This window comes from Oncorhynchus mykiss, chromosome 15 (assembly GCF_013265735.2).
Source record: "Oncorhynchus mykiss isolate Arlee chromosome 15, USDA_OmykA_1.1, whole genome shotgun sequence".
Classification (NCBI taxonomy): domain Eukaryota; kingdom Metazoa; phylum Chordata; class Actinopteri; order Salmoniformes; family Salmonidae; genus Oncorhynchus; species Oncorhynchus mykiss.
This window is the reverse complement of record NC_048579.1, coordinates 41,649,922-41,665,007: the sequence shown is the minus strand read 5'-3', so window position 1 is coordinate 41,665,007 and position 15,086 is coordinate 41,649,922. Positions and strand designations below refer to the sequence as shown.

At 41.9% G+C, this 15,086-nt stretch overlaps 1 protein-coding gene across 4 annotated transcripts in view; it reads left to right on the top strand.

The window, feature by feature from the left end:
* The window catches only part of LOC110490075 (AP-2 complex subunit mu), a 44,050-nt gene extending 32,369 nt beyond the window's left edge, over positions 1-11,681 (top strand). For 2 of the 4 annotated variants that reach the window (XM_021563217.2, XM_021563218.2), the window contains 7 exons: positions 1,353-1,500; positions 3,080-3,094; positions 3,582-3,713; positions 3,832-3,967; positions 4,224-4,321; positions 8,758-8,869; positions 9,047-11,681. In XM_021563217.2, the coding sequence (XP_021418892.1) occupies positions 1,353-1,500; positions 3,080-3,094; positions 3,582-3,713; positions 3,832-3,967; positions 4,224-4,321; positions 8,758-8,869; positions 9,047-9,181 (776 nt within the window). In that variant the 3' untranslated portion in view covers positions 9,182-11,681. The remainder of the gene's footprint in view (positions 1-1,352; positions 1,501-3,079; positions 3,095-3,581; positions 3,714-3,831; positions 3,968-4,223; positions 4,322-8,757; positions 8,870-9,046) is intronic. The other 2 variants (XM_021563220.2, XM_021563219.2) reach the window with 1 other exon arrangement.
* Positions 11,682-15,086: the final 3,405 nt, after the last annotated feature.

The following is a 15,086-nucleotide window of genomic DNA, read 5'->3' as shown; positions in this document are numbered from 1 at the left end:
ACCATAGGTTTTGGATGTGATTTGAACCATTCTGGCTGCTTTTTGATATGTGTCCTGCTGGAAGACCCACAACCGTCGATGGAGACCCAGTTTCTGGACACTGGTTTGAATATTGGACTCCAAAACACCTTGATAATCTGCTGATTTCATGATGTCTTCCACACGTTCAAGACCCCCAGTACCAGAGGCAGCATAGCAACCCCACAATTAAAAGAGTAGACTTAAAGGTGCTACACCTAAGATTTTCGCCTATTGAGTCCTCCCGCCGACGCGGCATCTGTTGTACAAATGGGAAAGTTGTCCTGACTTTGTGGCTGTGTTATCTAGTGGAAGATCCTGTGTAATATCCATGTTTCTAAAAGTCTACACTGTCTGCTCAATTTCTGTTTTATGTGAGAAATCAAGCACTGAATACTGTAGGGAATCATTGTACCATCTAAATCGGAATGACAGAGCGATTTCCGCTAGATAACACAGCCACAAAGTCAGAACAGCTTTCCCATTTTGACAACGGATGCCTCTCCGGTGGGAGAAATCAATAGGCCAATATCGCTGGCGGTTAAGTAACACCTGTGAAACACTATCATTACACTATTACTGCAGATATGTTATGGACATTTTCTGAAATTACAATGTAAAAATTAAACAAAAAAATTCTGTGTGTAGCACCGAAATGTTAAAAATCCAACAACAAGGTGTGTAAACCAAACATTTTAGAAGAAATAGGGAATTATTTAAGAAAAGTGCAAGGGTGCCAATATATTTATTATATTTTTGGGAAAGTGGTTATTTTTAGTGGTTATTTTTTATTTATTTTACCTTTATTTAACTAGGCAACTCAGTTAAGAACAAATTCTTATTTTCAATGACGGCCTAGGAACAGTGGGTAACTAACTGCCTGTTCAGGGGCAGAACGACAGATTTGTACCTTGTCAGCTCGGGGGGTTTGAACTTGCAACCTTCCGGTTACTAGTCCAACTCTCTAACCACTAGGGTACCCTGCCGCCCGTTACAGCGTTGGCCAGTAACCGAAAGGTTGCTGGATCGAATCACAGAGCTGACAAAGTAAAAATCTGTTGTTCTGCCCCTGAACAAGGCAGTTAACCCACTGTTCTCCGTTAGGCTGTCATTGTAAATAAGAATGTGTTCTTAAATGACTTGCCTAGTTAAATCAAGGTTAAATAAATATGACGATGAATGCAAATTTAGCGGAGTGGTATAGTGCCAGTGTGGACACTAGAGGCCGCCACCTGACTGTTTTTAATGTGTAAACCACTCCTTGACAGCTCTCTTGAACCGGTTACCTGCCTTCCGTGTTGCTCCGTGGTAACCTCTTCCTCTGCTCAAATCAGGCCAGGTGCTGAGCGCCCACGTCTCAGGCCGCGTGGTGATGAAAAGCTACCTGAGCGGCATGCCGGAGTGCAAATTTGGCATGAACGACAAAATCGTCATCGACAAACAGGGCAAGGGGGGCGCCTCCGAGGAGGCGGCGGGCAAAAGGTGAGGGGGCAGCGGGTGTGGCCGGCTTTGAATATTTCGATTTGAACTGCTTTTATTTGATTGATTTGCCAGCAGCATACCACCCTGCATCACACTGCTGGCTTGCCTCTGAAGCTAAGCAGGGTTGGTCCTGGTTGGTTCCTGGATGGGAGAGCAGATGCTGCTGGAACTGGTGTTGAAGGGCCAGTAGGAGGATCTCTTTCCTCTGGTCTAAAACATACATATATATATATATATATATATACATATATATATATATATATATATATATATATATATATATATATATATATATATATATATATATATATATATATATATATATACATACAGTGCATTCGGAAAGTATTCAGACCCCTTGACTTTTGTCCCGTTTTGTTACGTTACAGCCTTATTCTAAAAATGATTCAATAATAAGTTTCCCTCATCAATCTACACACAATACCCCATAATGACAGCAAAAACAGTAAAATAATTAATTAAAAAAAGCTAATTAAAAAAAATAAAAAGTGGAAATACCTTATTCAGACCCTTTGCTATGAGACACGAAATTGAGCTCAGGTGCATCCTGTTTCCACAATGTTTGGCTTGCCAATGACATCAATGAATTTGGCAAGAACACAACAGATCTGGGACCAGGCTAAAACTGATTAAATATTTTTTCCCCCTCATGAATCTACACACACTACACCATAATGACAAAGAGAAAACAGGTTTTAGACGTTTTAGCATTTTAGAACTCTACCATAAAGGCCTGCTTGGTGGTTTTTCTGGAAGGTTCTCCAATTTCCACAGAGGAACTCTGGAGCTCTGTCAGAGCGACCATCGGGTTCTTGGTTACCTCCCTGACCAAGGCCCTTCTGCCCTGATTGCTCAGTTCGCCCGGGCGGCCAGCTCTAGGACGAGTCCAAACGTCTTCCATTTAAGAATGATGGAGGCCACTGTGTTCTTGGGGACCTTTTTTAGGTACCCATCCCCAAATTTGTAGGTACCCATCCCCAGATCTGTGCCTCTACACAATCCTGTCTTGGAGCTCTACTGACAATTCCTTCAACCTCATGGCTTGGTTTTGCTCTGGCATGCACTGTCAACTGTGCGACCTTAATATAGACAGGTGTGTGCCTTTCCAAATCATGTCCAATCAATTGAAATTACCACAGGTGGACTCCAATCAAGTTGTAGTAACATCTCAAGGATGATCAATGGAAACAGGGTTCACCTGTGCTCAATTGAATCTCATAGCAAAGGGCCTGAATACTTATGTAAATAAGGCATTTCTGTTTTTTATTTGTACCTCATGTGCAACGATTTCTCAGCCTGTTTTCACTTTGTCCTTTTGGGGAAGTGTGTCTAGATTGAGGGATATTTGTATTTGATCCATTTTAGAATAAGGCTGTAACGTAACAGTGTGGGAAAAATGTGACTTTGTTCATCATTTTCCATCACCTTTTTTATGAAGTTTTTTATTTCCTGGCATTATGTTTAGAGTGCTAATATTTTAAGTGTCAGTGTCAAGCTCTGTGTGTTCCCCCTTTGATTTGTGTTTTTATTTTCTCCCTCTCTCTGTGCTGGACCTCAGTGATTTGGGGGGCAGGTAGTGTACATCACTCACTCGGTCAGACTGCTCTCTCCATCCTCAGTCTGCCTCAATCTGCCTCTGTGTGTGTCTGTCTTGTCTGTCCATCGTTTTGTCTACACATGGTTGCGTTCACTACAGAGCAATGATGTGTGTCTGATTTTCTGACATGTAGAATTGGATGGTAGTGTCCATAATCAAATGTTGCATCCTTCTGAACGCGACATGGCATGCAAGTCAGACTGACCAGGCAATTTGTATCTGTTTTATGTGTGTGTGGATTTCAGTATGAAGGAGTTTAGTGTGTGCATCAGCTCAAATTTGAAATTCATACTCTTTGTAAATTTGTGTTAGTCGTTAATCTCACTGTCATCCATTTTGTAATACACAGACATTTTAATGTCTGTGTATTATGATTAGTTTAGGTTTCCCCTCCAGTGTGTGTGTGTCTCGTCCCCTTTAAACACCTTTCTCTCCCTCCCTCTCTTCTTTATCTTCCTCTTAGTGGCGGTGGTGGCGGTAAGCAATCCATAGCCATTGACGACTGTACATTCCACCAGTGTGTGCGTCTCAGCAAGTTTGACGCTGAGCGCAGCATCAGCTTCATTCCTCCGGACGGAGAGTGTGAACTCATGAGGTAACCAGCCTGTGTGATACAGACACGCACACACACATTCACACACAGGCTCTGACCTTGTGTCCGTTTTGTGTGTGTGTGTGTGTGTGTGTGTGTGTTTGCCTCTCCTTCTCCACAGGTACCGCACCACCAAGGACATCATCCTACCCTTCCGTGTCATCCCCCTTGTCAGGGAGGTGGGCCGCACCAAGCTTGAAGTCAAGGTGGTCATTAAGTCCAACTTCAAGCCCTCGCTTCTGGCTCAGAAAATTGAGGTATGGCTACAGAGGGATATAGGGGTACCATATGAGCATATAGCTTTGGACACAGTACCTGACCAGGTCGTGGTCATCATGGTCAGGTCGTGCGTGTGGTCAGGTAAAAGTCCTGAAATAACCTACTTTTGTAGTAGTGCTCAACAGCCATTTAGGATGAACCCTTGGTCTCACCCATAAACTAATGAATGAGTGTTTGTAGATGGGGAATGGATCCACTGAGCTGAATGTCTTTTTCCATGTTCTTACTACCCAGGTGCGCATCCCCACCCCTCTCAACACCAGCGGGGTCCAGGTGATCTGCATGAAGGGCAAGGCCAAGTACAAGGCCAGCGAGAACGCCATCGTCTGGAAGTAAGTTTTCCTTACTGTCATTCTCAGGTTATCCGTACCAGGGTCCTGTTTACTAGGGCTCACGTTGGAAAACATTAACATATGTCCAGGTAGTCCCTCCCTGTTTCAGTAAATTGTTTCTGTTTCGTGCCTAATGAACTCCACCCAGGTTATGTGCCAGCCTGATGAATGTGTATGCTTCGCAGTCATCTATAAACTACTGACCGAAAAAAGTTTTTAATTGGGGACTTTCTTTCACGACACGCGGGGTCGAGGGATCGATGAGTGCTAACCAGGGCCCTCAGAGCTGCAAACTCTTGTTTTTATCAACTAATCCGGACTGTGTGTGTGTGTGGCTGAGGGTCAGACGTTTACATACACAAATTTGACTGTGCCTTTAAAACAGCTTTGAAAATTCCAGAAAATGTGATGACTTTAGAAGCTCCTGATGGGCTAATTAACATATTTTGAGTCAATTGGAGGTGTACCTGTGGATGTGTCGCGATACGAAACCTTCAGCCCCGCCCCTTGGCCGGCAGCGGGGTGCTAGAGGTGGTTAGCGTCCCGTTCCCTGGATTGGACAGGGCACTATAGATACTTCAGGTTATCTCGGTATAACCAGGACCGCCCGCGTAGCCCTGCCTCTCTTTCTATATCGATACGTTGTCCGCGTAGAGAGGTCTTTTGCCTTGTCACTCTCAACGGTCTAGCTCTAGCTGGGATGTGTGAACCCCACGTTTATCCTCTAGACTCTTTGTTTCACCACTAATTGATCCTTGAGTTGTTATTAAGCACTAGTCCTACCAGTCTCTATATGATTTCCCTGTGGTTGAGTATTTCCCTTCTGTGATGTATCTAGTTTAAAGTGTGAAGACCTTTAGTCAACTTAGTCTCACTACTCTGCCCGTCGGCTATGTATCGCTTGGATAATAAAACTTAGCTAGATCGATAAGACAATTAATGAATCACTACTGGACACACCTTCCTCTTTGTCTTTTAATGATAACTCATTTTGCCATAGAGTATTGATCTCCGTTTCCAGTGTCCCGGTAGCGGGGAGTGTCAGAGTTGTTATCTCCCTTGCCGTTAACTGTCTTGGGAGGACGTTCTACTCGAGACAAAATAAGACTACCGTTTATTTTTGAAAACGCTCTGTTTTTTGTCTTTTACAATCAAACACACTTCAAAATTCACAATTTGTTACTCGGTCACACACAGCGTTAATCAAAAACATGCAAATGACTTAATGCTCTATAATTGCCTGGTACAATGATAACACTTATCTCTATACTAAATACTTATAATAGTTATTTAATTACCTTTGAGAGATGACGGGGAGACCCACGAGCTCAGGAGCAGAGTTTCAATCGGTCAGAGTTCTTTTTAAGAATTTAGGTAGATAGCGACTCCCCTCTACTGGCTGAGAGGTTGAATTGGAGTCGGTGCTTTACTAAATTGAGAGATTCAAGTTTGGACTGGATGAGAGAACCCGCTGGTGATTCCCTGCCCCACTGGAATATCGAAGAGTCTGTGCCACACAACTAGGGAGAGGTATTGAGCTCAATCGAGAGGAATAGTTTCAAAGACTTTCTCTGGATGTAATTTACATCAGTATACAAGCACCAAGGCCGCAGGCGACAGGGTCAATTCAGATAACCATAGGTATTAACAGGAGATCAACTGAAGGACTAGAGTGACTCTCAGTCCCGTTGAACTACCACAGCGTCCGTGCCATGCAACGAGGGCGAGGTACTGAGCTCAATCGAGAGGTTAAGTTTCAAAGACTTTCTCTGGATGTAATTTGCATCAGTATACAAGCACCAAGGCCGCAGGCGAGAGAACAGCTGTTCAATAGTTAAACGGTATATCGGAGAGACCCTTCTCAGATCCAACAAGTTAGAATCTTTAAGTAATTTGAGTCAGGTGGCAATTACCCGAAGTCAAATGGTTGTCTAAATGAATTCAGAATTCAAGAAGTCAGCGCCGAAGTATCGGCAGTTTCTCTATATATACCTTTTTATCCCTCACTCGAGGTCACGTGAGTGTCCGCCCCTTTACCACACATTAACAGCAGTTCATATATGGGCATCCGTTTATGACAGTGCCCTTCCTCTATCAGCAATGAGTCTAACAGCTGTTCCCATTCAGAGGTGTCACTTGAGGCAGAGGGTGGTTCTTCCTGACACCAGTCTTGTTCAGTAGTTGGTTGGCTTGAATCATCGTCTGGGGACGTTGTCCAATCCGGCATTTCAGTAGGCGTGGTCATCTCTGTCTCTACCATTGGTGAGTAAGGCAGGGGAAGAGGACCAGGAGGTAGATCCATTTGGCGTTTTACTACAGATGTATTTCAAGGGCTACCTTCAAACTCAGTGCCTCTTTGCTTGACATCATGGGAAAATCAAAAGAAATCAGCCAAGACCGCAGGAAAAAAAATTGTAGACCTCTACAAGTCTGGTTCATCCTTGGGAGCAATTTCCAAATGCCTGAAGGTACCACGTTCATCTCTACAAACAATAGTATGCAAGTTTAAACACCATAGGACCACGCGGCTGTCATACTGCTCAGGAAGGAGACGCGTTCTGTCTCCTAGTGATGAACGCACTTTGATGCGAAAAGTGCAAATCAATGGGTCTTCCAAATGGGCAATAACCCCAAACATACTTCCACAAAGCCCTGACCTCAATCCTATAGAACATTTGTGGGCAGAACTGAAAAAAGGTGTGTGAGCAAGGAGGCCCATAAAACTGACTAGGTTACATCAGCTCTGTCAGGAGGAATGGGCCAAAATTCACCCAACTTATTGTGGGAAGCTTGTGGAAGGCTCCCCAAACATTTGACCCAAGTTAAACAATTTAAAGGCAATGCTACCAAATACTAATTGAGTGTATGTAAACTTCTGACCCACTGGGAATGTGATGAAAGAAATAAAAGCTGAAATATATAATTCTCTCTCTTATTTTTCTGACATTTTCACATTCTTAAAATAAAGTGGTGATCCTAATTTAGCTGGCTAGCAAACAGATCCACACATGCATTGCTTGCAAATGTGTATAGCCAAACGGTGGGTGATTAGTCTACAGCCAAATAAACTTGAATGCTGGAGTTGCTATCTGGCTAGTTGCTAGTTTTTCTTTTGGATGTTGAGTTTAATATTGGAACCTTTTTTGATGGCGAATTTTATAATTCAAACATGCTATAGTTGCTTAGGGTCGACTTTTCCATGCAAGTGTTTGCAAGAGATCAAGCCGATAACAGCACTACCGTTGCACCGCAGTAGGTGGCGTATATTGTTGAACTTGTCTATGTAAATGAGAATTATATTTTACTGCTGTAACGTTCATAGCTGACTCCACTTGTAAATTGTATTTTTTATAATACGGTCGAGTAGCCTACATGCAAATGAGAACACCAGCTGTCTCATACTGACTGATCGAAGCAACGCTGGAGAACTCTTAAAGCACATTGTGACTTCTTGCCGGGGTTTGTTTTGTCGCGCTGATATTTAATATTTCATGAAGACTAAGCTTTCTCAGTTGTAAAAATGGGCCCCCAAAGAATATATATACAGTACCATTCAAAAGTTTGGACACACCTACTCATTCAAGGGTTTTTCTTTATTTAGACTCTTTTCTACATTGTAGAATAATAGTGAAGACATGAAAACTATGAAATAACACATATGGAATCATTTAGTAGCTAAAAAAGTGTTACACAAAACAAAATATATTTTGGAATTCTACCAAATGGGGCTATCTTCTAAGTCCATATTCCGGCAAGAACAGCTCAAATAAAAAAAGAGAAACGACAGTCCATCATTACTTTAAGACATGAAGGTCAGTTAATCTGTAAAATTTTAAGAACTTTGACATTGTCTTCAAGTGCAGTCGCAACAACCATCAAGGGATATGATGAAACTGGCACACCTCCAGGCTGTGTAAGGACTATTTAACCAAGAAGGAGAGTGATGGAGTGCTGCATCAGATGACCTGGCCTCAACAATCACCCGACCTCAACCCAATTGAGATGGTTTGGATTGAGTTGGACCGCAGAGTGAAAGAAAAGCAGCCATCAAGTGCTCAGCATATGTGGGAACTTCTTCAAGACTGTTGGAAAATGTATCTAGGTGAATCTGGTTGAGAGAATGCCAAGAGCTGTGCAAAGCTGTCATCAAGAAAACTTTGAAAAATCTATTTTGATTTGTTTAGCACTTTTTTGGTTACTACATGATTCCATATGTGTTATTTTGTAGTTTTGATCTCTTCACTATTCTACAATGTAGAAAAAAATCAAGAAAACCATTTGAATGAGTAGGTGTGTCTAAACTTTTGACTGGTCTGTGTGTGTATATCTCTCTTAATACTTGGAATACTAACAACCATTTGGATTAACCGTGCCCATCCCTAGTGTGTGTGTGCTGTGGAATGGTGTTAACTGTATGTGGGTATGTGTGTCTCCAGGATCAAGCGTATGGCAGGGATGAAGGAGTCTCAGATCAGTGCCGAGATCGAGCTGCTGCCCACCAACGACAAGAAGAAGTGGGCGCGCCCTCCCATCTCCATGAACTTTGAGGTGATTAGGTATTTTATTTCCTTTACACAGTCATCTCTACTGTAGCTGAGCTCCAGGTTGGTTTGTGCTGTATAGCCAACTCCTATGGTTGAATGACCCAGATGTGCAAACATTTCTGTTCTGTCAAATATGGAACTCTCTCCCAGGTGTCATTATGGTTCTGTTATGGTCTCCCAGGTGCCATTTGCTCCGTCCGGGCTCAAGGTGCGCTACCTGAAGGTGTTCGAGCCCAAGCTGAACTACAGTGACCACGACGTCATCAAATGGGTGCGCTACATCGGCCGCAGCGGCATCTACGAGACACGCTGCTAACCGCCCCCTCGCGATCGGGCAGAAAGAGCGGTGCAATAGGGAGGAGGGAGCGAAAGACAACATGGGATCAAGACGACAACATGGGATCGCTACCTTCCCATCAATTCTGTTTTTTCCCATGCGCTGGCTGACAAATGAAAACAAATTTAAAAAACAGGACCATGCTTTCAAAAGTGTTGAAAATTATGAAATGATTAAACACATAAATGTATAGATAATGCAAACGTCCTGTGGAGTACAAAAAATACCATCTGCATCTAAAGGGTCTTTGACCTCTTTTAATCTCAACAAAAAATCCATTCCACCCCTATGAAATGTAGTTTCTTCATATAGTACTACTGAGCAGAGCAACATAGGGCTCTGGTCAAATTAAAGCCACAAGTTACATTACCATAGTTGTCTACAATTCCTGTTCTACCCATCTATTCCTCATGGCACTGAATTAGTGGATGACTACCCCTTGCCAATAACCACAGATATGACCATGTGTCAGAGGGGTAACTGCTACCCTCCCTCTCTCTTGATGCTGGTGTAGTAGTGTGTGTCGCTCTTCTGTTCTCCTGTCCTACCTCTCTCTCCCCAGCCCTGCCCCTGTATCTGTATAACCAACCGGTGGAGTCCCTCTTTAGCCTAGTGTGTAGTGTGCAGCAGTATGCAGTGTAGATGCATCCATTAAGTGTCATGCCATTTTCAATACATTTTATACGTTGTGTTTTTTTGTAACACCCCGCCTTCCCTTTAGTATATTAGTGATGAATCGTCTTGTGTTTTTGTATTTAGTGCTTTGTCGTGCTTCTCTAAAGCTCTCTGGCCCCCATTCCATCGCGCTCGCTGCCTTTTCCTACACTCAAGTCCTCTACTATTTCCAATAGCTGTGAGTTAGTGTCATTGTCATTTATGATTCCTCTATTTACGCAGATATAATAATGAAGATGTTTTATCTGTGGTTCCTGTCGTTTTCTGTCTGTGCTGCAGAGATTCATTCTGTGTGACCAAAATTGTCAGTTTTAGGAACAAACAAAATTCATTGACAAACTGAGAACGGCATACATCTGTCTGAATATAAATATATATAAACACATTTCTATATTGTATGAATCGAGCAGAGCCAGCTGTTATGGTCTCAAGAGTCTGCTGTTAGTGACGGTGTCTGTTTAAGAGACTCAGTTGAGCGGATCTCTGCGTGTGTCTGTGTTGCTATTCTTCCCCAGGACCATGTTCTGCTCAACATCTATTAGGAGTCTGGAATTCTGACCCTCCCATACGCTTTACATTAGCATGGGTGTATTTCTTGTCCAGTTAAAGGGATAGTTCACTCAAATTACACTGGCATTGGTTTCCTTATCCTGTAAGCCAGTCTATGGACAAGGTACGACAACAACATGCTTTGGTCTACTTTCCCTGGCACTGTTATCACGTGCTAACGTTTTAGCACAAATCTCATTCAAGTCATGGGACCAATATTGGCATTTGTCATGCATCATGTTCATACATTTGGACATGATAAATAAGAATTTGTTCTTAACTGACTTGCCTAGTTAAATAAAGGTTAAATACAAATTGCTAATATCGGTTCCAAGACTTCAATGGGACTTGTGGCCCAAATGCTAAAATGTTAGCATGTAGCAACGGTGCCAGGGAAACTAAACCAAAGCATGACTTGTTCTCATACCGTGTCCAAAGACTGCTTACAGGGTAAGAAAATAAATTGTAATTTGGATGAACTATTCTTTTTAAGCTTCAATAAACTGCTATACTCCATGTGCACTGATTCCCCCACCCATACAAAAATATTGTTTACAACTTCATTTTGAAATCCGTTTAATGAAAGGGTTTGGATATGGCACAATGGTGTGTGTGTTACCAGAGATCGGGAGATGGGCTGTGTCCTATATGGCTCCCTGTATAGTACATTACTTTTAGTCTCGATCCCAAATGGCGCCCTGAGTGCTCAACTCCTCTCAGCCTACTAGACTTGGACTGCTTTTGCATTTCAAATTAACATTTTTAAAACATTCCACATTTTCACTGAGTGTGGCTTGAGATAGCATTGCTCTTCCCATATTCCTTCTGCTTCGATCATGGCGTTTTGTGTGTATTCAACAAAGGCTATCAGATTGTCTGAGCAGTTGCAACAAACACTGAGTGACACTACAAAGTTTCCATTCTCTTTTTCTCTGTCACTACATTCTACTAATTAACACTAAAATTTGTTCTGCTAACTTCTGAAAAACCCTATCTCTCTGGCTGTCTGTAATGGCACACTATTCCCAAAACCCCATGGGCCCTGGCCAAAAGTAGTGCACTATATAGGCAATAGGGTGCCATTTCAGACCTAGTCTCTTTCTCTGGTCAATGCCCACTATGTCATGCCACACCCTGAGAGATGGGGAGGGAGAGTCCTGGGGGCTTGCCCCCTCCGCTTCAATGTTTCAATGGGCTCCATTTGGTAACTTTGTGACTGTCAAGGTAATCCCAATAAAAAGAAAGGTGTAACCAATGGAATCGTGTCTATTGACTTATTTCTGCAGCAGTTCAGTTTCTGCCTTGCAGTTTCAGTGCCTTCAGAAAGTATTCCCACTCCTTGACCTTTTCCACATTTTTTTTGTGTTACAACCTGAATTTAAAATGGGTTCAAATAGTATCTTTTGTCACTGGAATTGTTTTGTTTATTATTCATCAAAAACAAATGTGTTAAGTATAACCACTGTTATGGCAAGCCTAAATAAGTTTAGGAGTAAAAATGTGCTTATCAAGTCACATGGACTAATTGTGTGCGCAGTAATAGTGTTTCACGTTTTATTTTTATGACTACCTCATGTACCTCATGTAAGGTCCCTCAGTCGAGCAGGTGAATTTTAAACAGATTCAACCACAAAGACCAATGCCTCGCAAAGAAGAGCACCTATTGGTGGTTGGGTACAAAAAAAAGCATACATTGAATATCTCTGAGCATGGTGAAGTTATTAACTAAACTTTGGATGGGGCCTCAACACACCCAGTCACTACTGTGGAAGGACCACCAGGGGGCAGGCTGGTCCCACGGATAGTAGCCCAGCCCGGCATGTGAGTAAAGGTGATCAGAGGCGGGTTAAGCACAGCTGACAGTACTAATCACCTATTTTCTTCCCCCTACAAGAGAGAAGAGGGAACCGGCAGTGAGGGAGACTGGAGGAAAAAAATGGTGATTAATTCTCCAAAGGAGCGGATTTACTTGAAGGAAGGGTGAAGAGGACAAATGACCTTTTGGGAATGGCAACCATGGATCCGCACCACCACCCGAAAGGAGCTCTCCACAAATGGATAGTTGAGGCGCTGACACAACCGTGATTTATGTTATAGTTAAAAGTTACTCACCTTGTGTCCCTTATTCCTGTAAAAGATTTGTGTTATCCTTGTGAGATCATCCTTGATTGTTTGAGATGAAAGAAATACTTCAATAGAGAACTTTGTTCAATGTAAGAGTACCTGCTACCGACTTGTTTAGTCTACCTTTTCGCTTTACCTAACCTAAAAATACTTGGTCTGCTCACTACAAAGATACAGGCATCATTCCTAACTGTTCCCGCTCAGGGATTTCACCACGAGGCCAATGGTGACTTTAAAACAGTTAGTTTAATGGCTGTGATAGGAGAAAAAACTGAGGTAGATCAAAAACATTGTAGTTTCTGTGAGAAGGAGGAAGCCTGTACAGAATACAAATATTCCAAAAAATCCAAAATAACACATTCTCCATTTTTTCATGCAGAGTGCTTGCTGCATCATGTTATGACTATTTTTGTAATTGTTAAGGACTGGGGAGTTTTTCAGGATAAAAAAGAAAATGAACGGAATGTAGCTAAGCACCTGCAAAATCCTAGAGGAAAACGTGGTTGTCTGTTTTCCACCACACACTGGGAGAGGAATTCACCTTTCAGCAGGACATTAGCCTAAACACAAGGCCAAATCCACACGAGTTGCTTACCAAGAAGACTGACTGTTACCGTGACTGTTCCTGGGTGGCCGAGTTACAGTTTTGACTTAAATATGCTTGAAAATCTATGGCAAGACCTGAAAATGGTTGTCTAGCAATGATCAACAACCAATTTGACAGAGCTTGAAGGTGTTGAAAGCTATTAGACTTACCCAGAAAGACTCACAGCTGTAATTGCTGACAAAGGTGATTATAACATGTATTGACTCGGGCTTAAATACTTATCTAATATATATTAGTGTTTAATTACATTTTAATATTTTTTTTTTTTACTAATGTTGCAATGTTTGTTCCACTTGGACAGAGTATTTTGTGCAGATCGTTGACAAAGAATGACACATTTTAATCCCAGTTTAACACAAAATGTGGAAAAAGTAAAGAGATGTGAATACTTTCTGAAGGCACTGTATATGAATGTTTACACTTAAGCAATAAGGCACGAGGGGGTGTGGTATATGGCAAATATACCCCATCTAAGGTCTGTTCTTATGTACGACGCAACGCGGAGTGCCTGGATACAGCTTTCAGCCATGGTATATTGGCCATATATCACAACCCCCCGAGGTGCCTAATTGCTATTATACACTGGGTACCAACATAATCAGAACAGTAAAAATAAATGTTTGGTCATAGCCAGCTGATATACCACGGCTTTCAGCTAATCAGCATTCAGGGCTCGAACCACCCAGTTTATAATAAACTATATAATAATACATCCAATGTGTATGAATTGTAATGCTTATATACCATTCATAAATGGGGGAGGACTCATTAGTAGCCTACCCACTACTTTATGAACAGTTCATTAATGTGCATTCATCAACGTCAATGTGTTAGCAAAGTGATTTTTCTGACTAATAATTTAAAAGGAAAAATGTAAATGTTTAAGCGTGGTTGAGTGTTGTGTAGGCTAAGTCTAATAGTGTGTTACTGACTTTAAAGTACAACTGTGGCTATAAGCAAAGTCTTTAAGTAAAACTATGTGGGGATAAGCTTTGAATGGGTTGTAAAAGTGTTTGTAGGGAGGGGGTTAACTGGAAAAATGTGTGGAAGGTGGCTGTTTAGAAAAGTTAGCTTGTGCAGTGTTGGTGTGGATGGACAGATGAATAAAGAGATGTGTAATTAAATTCTCATCTTTCAGGGCCCCATGAAAGATCTCCTGTCCAGCTTTTCTTTTCAACTACCCCTTTTTCCTCCTTCCTTCCCTATTTTCTCTCTGCTCCTTCCCAGGGTGGGTGACATCGTCGGGTCAGGCCGCCCCAAGTTCCACAGTCACCTGGAGTGCAGCCAGACCCTGGGCACAGGGCCAAGTCCAGTGAGGGGCGAAAGTTATGAGACTGCCATTCAGGTGCCCTTTATTAAAAAGTCTGTCTCTAGAAAGCATTTTTTCCCCTTTTTTTTTACCTCATGTGAATCAAAGTGGACGTCTAAGGCTACAGTCTTTAGGTTTAGGTTTATTTGAACATCTTGATACATACAGACATGTACAGAAAATGTGATATCATACAATATATAAACACAAATAAAAATATATACCTTTAATGTGTTAATAGTTTAGATATGTGTTAAAGAGAAGTAGTTTTACAGCATTTAAAAATGTGTGATATTCTCTGATGGTTCTTTCAGTATTCCTCATCTCTCATTTCTGGTATTGTGTCAGGGCAATTTTAAGTTAATCGTAGGCCTGCAACTAGCTAACTTTCTCAGTTAAAAAGTGATTCATTGATCATAACTCTTCTGAAAAAAGATTGCAGTCAGAGTGCAGTATAACTGCATTTAGAGTGCTGCAAAAAACTGCCCCAAAAACTTTTTTTACTGCAATAATTTTGCAGTGTAACTGCAGTTCAGCTGCAGTACACTGCAATTATTCTGCAATTAGTGCGTCCAAAATACCAGTCGATTGCAGTTACTGCACTTTTACTGCAGTTTCAA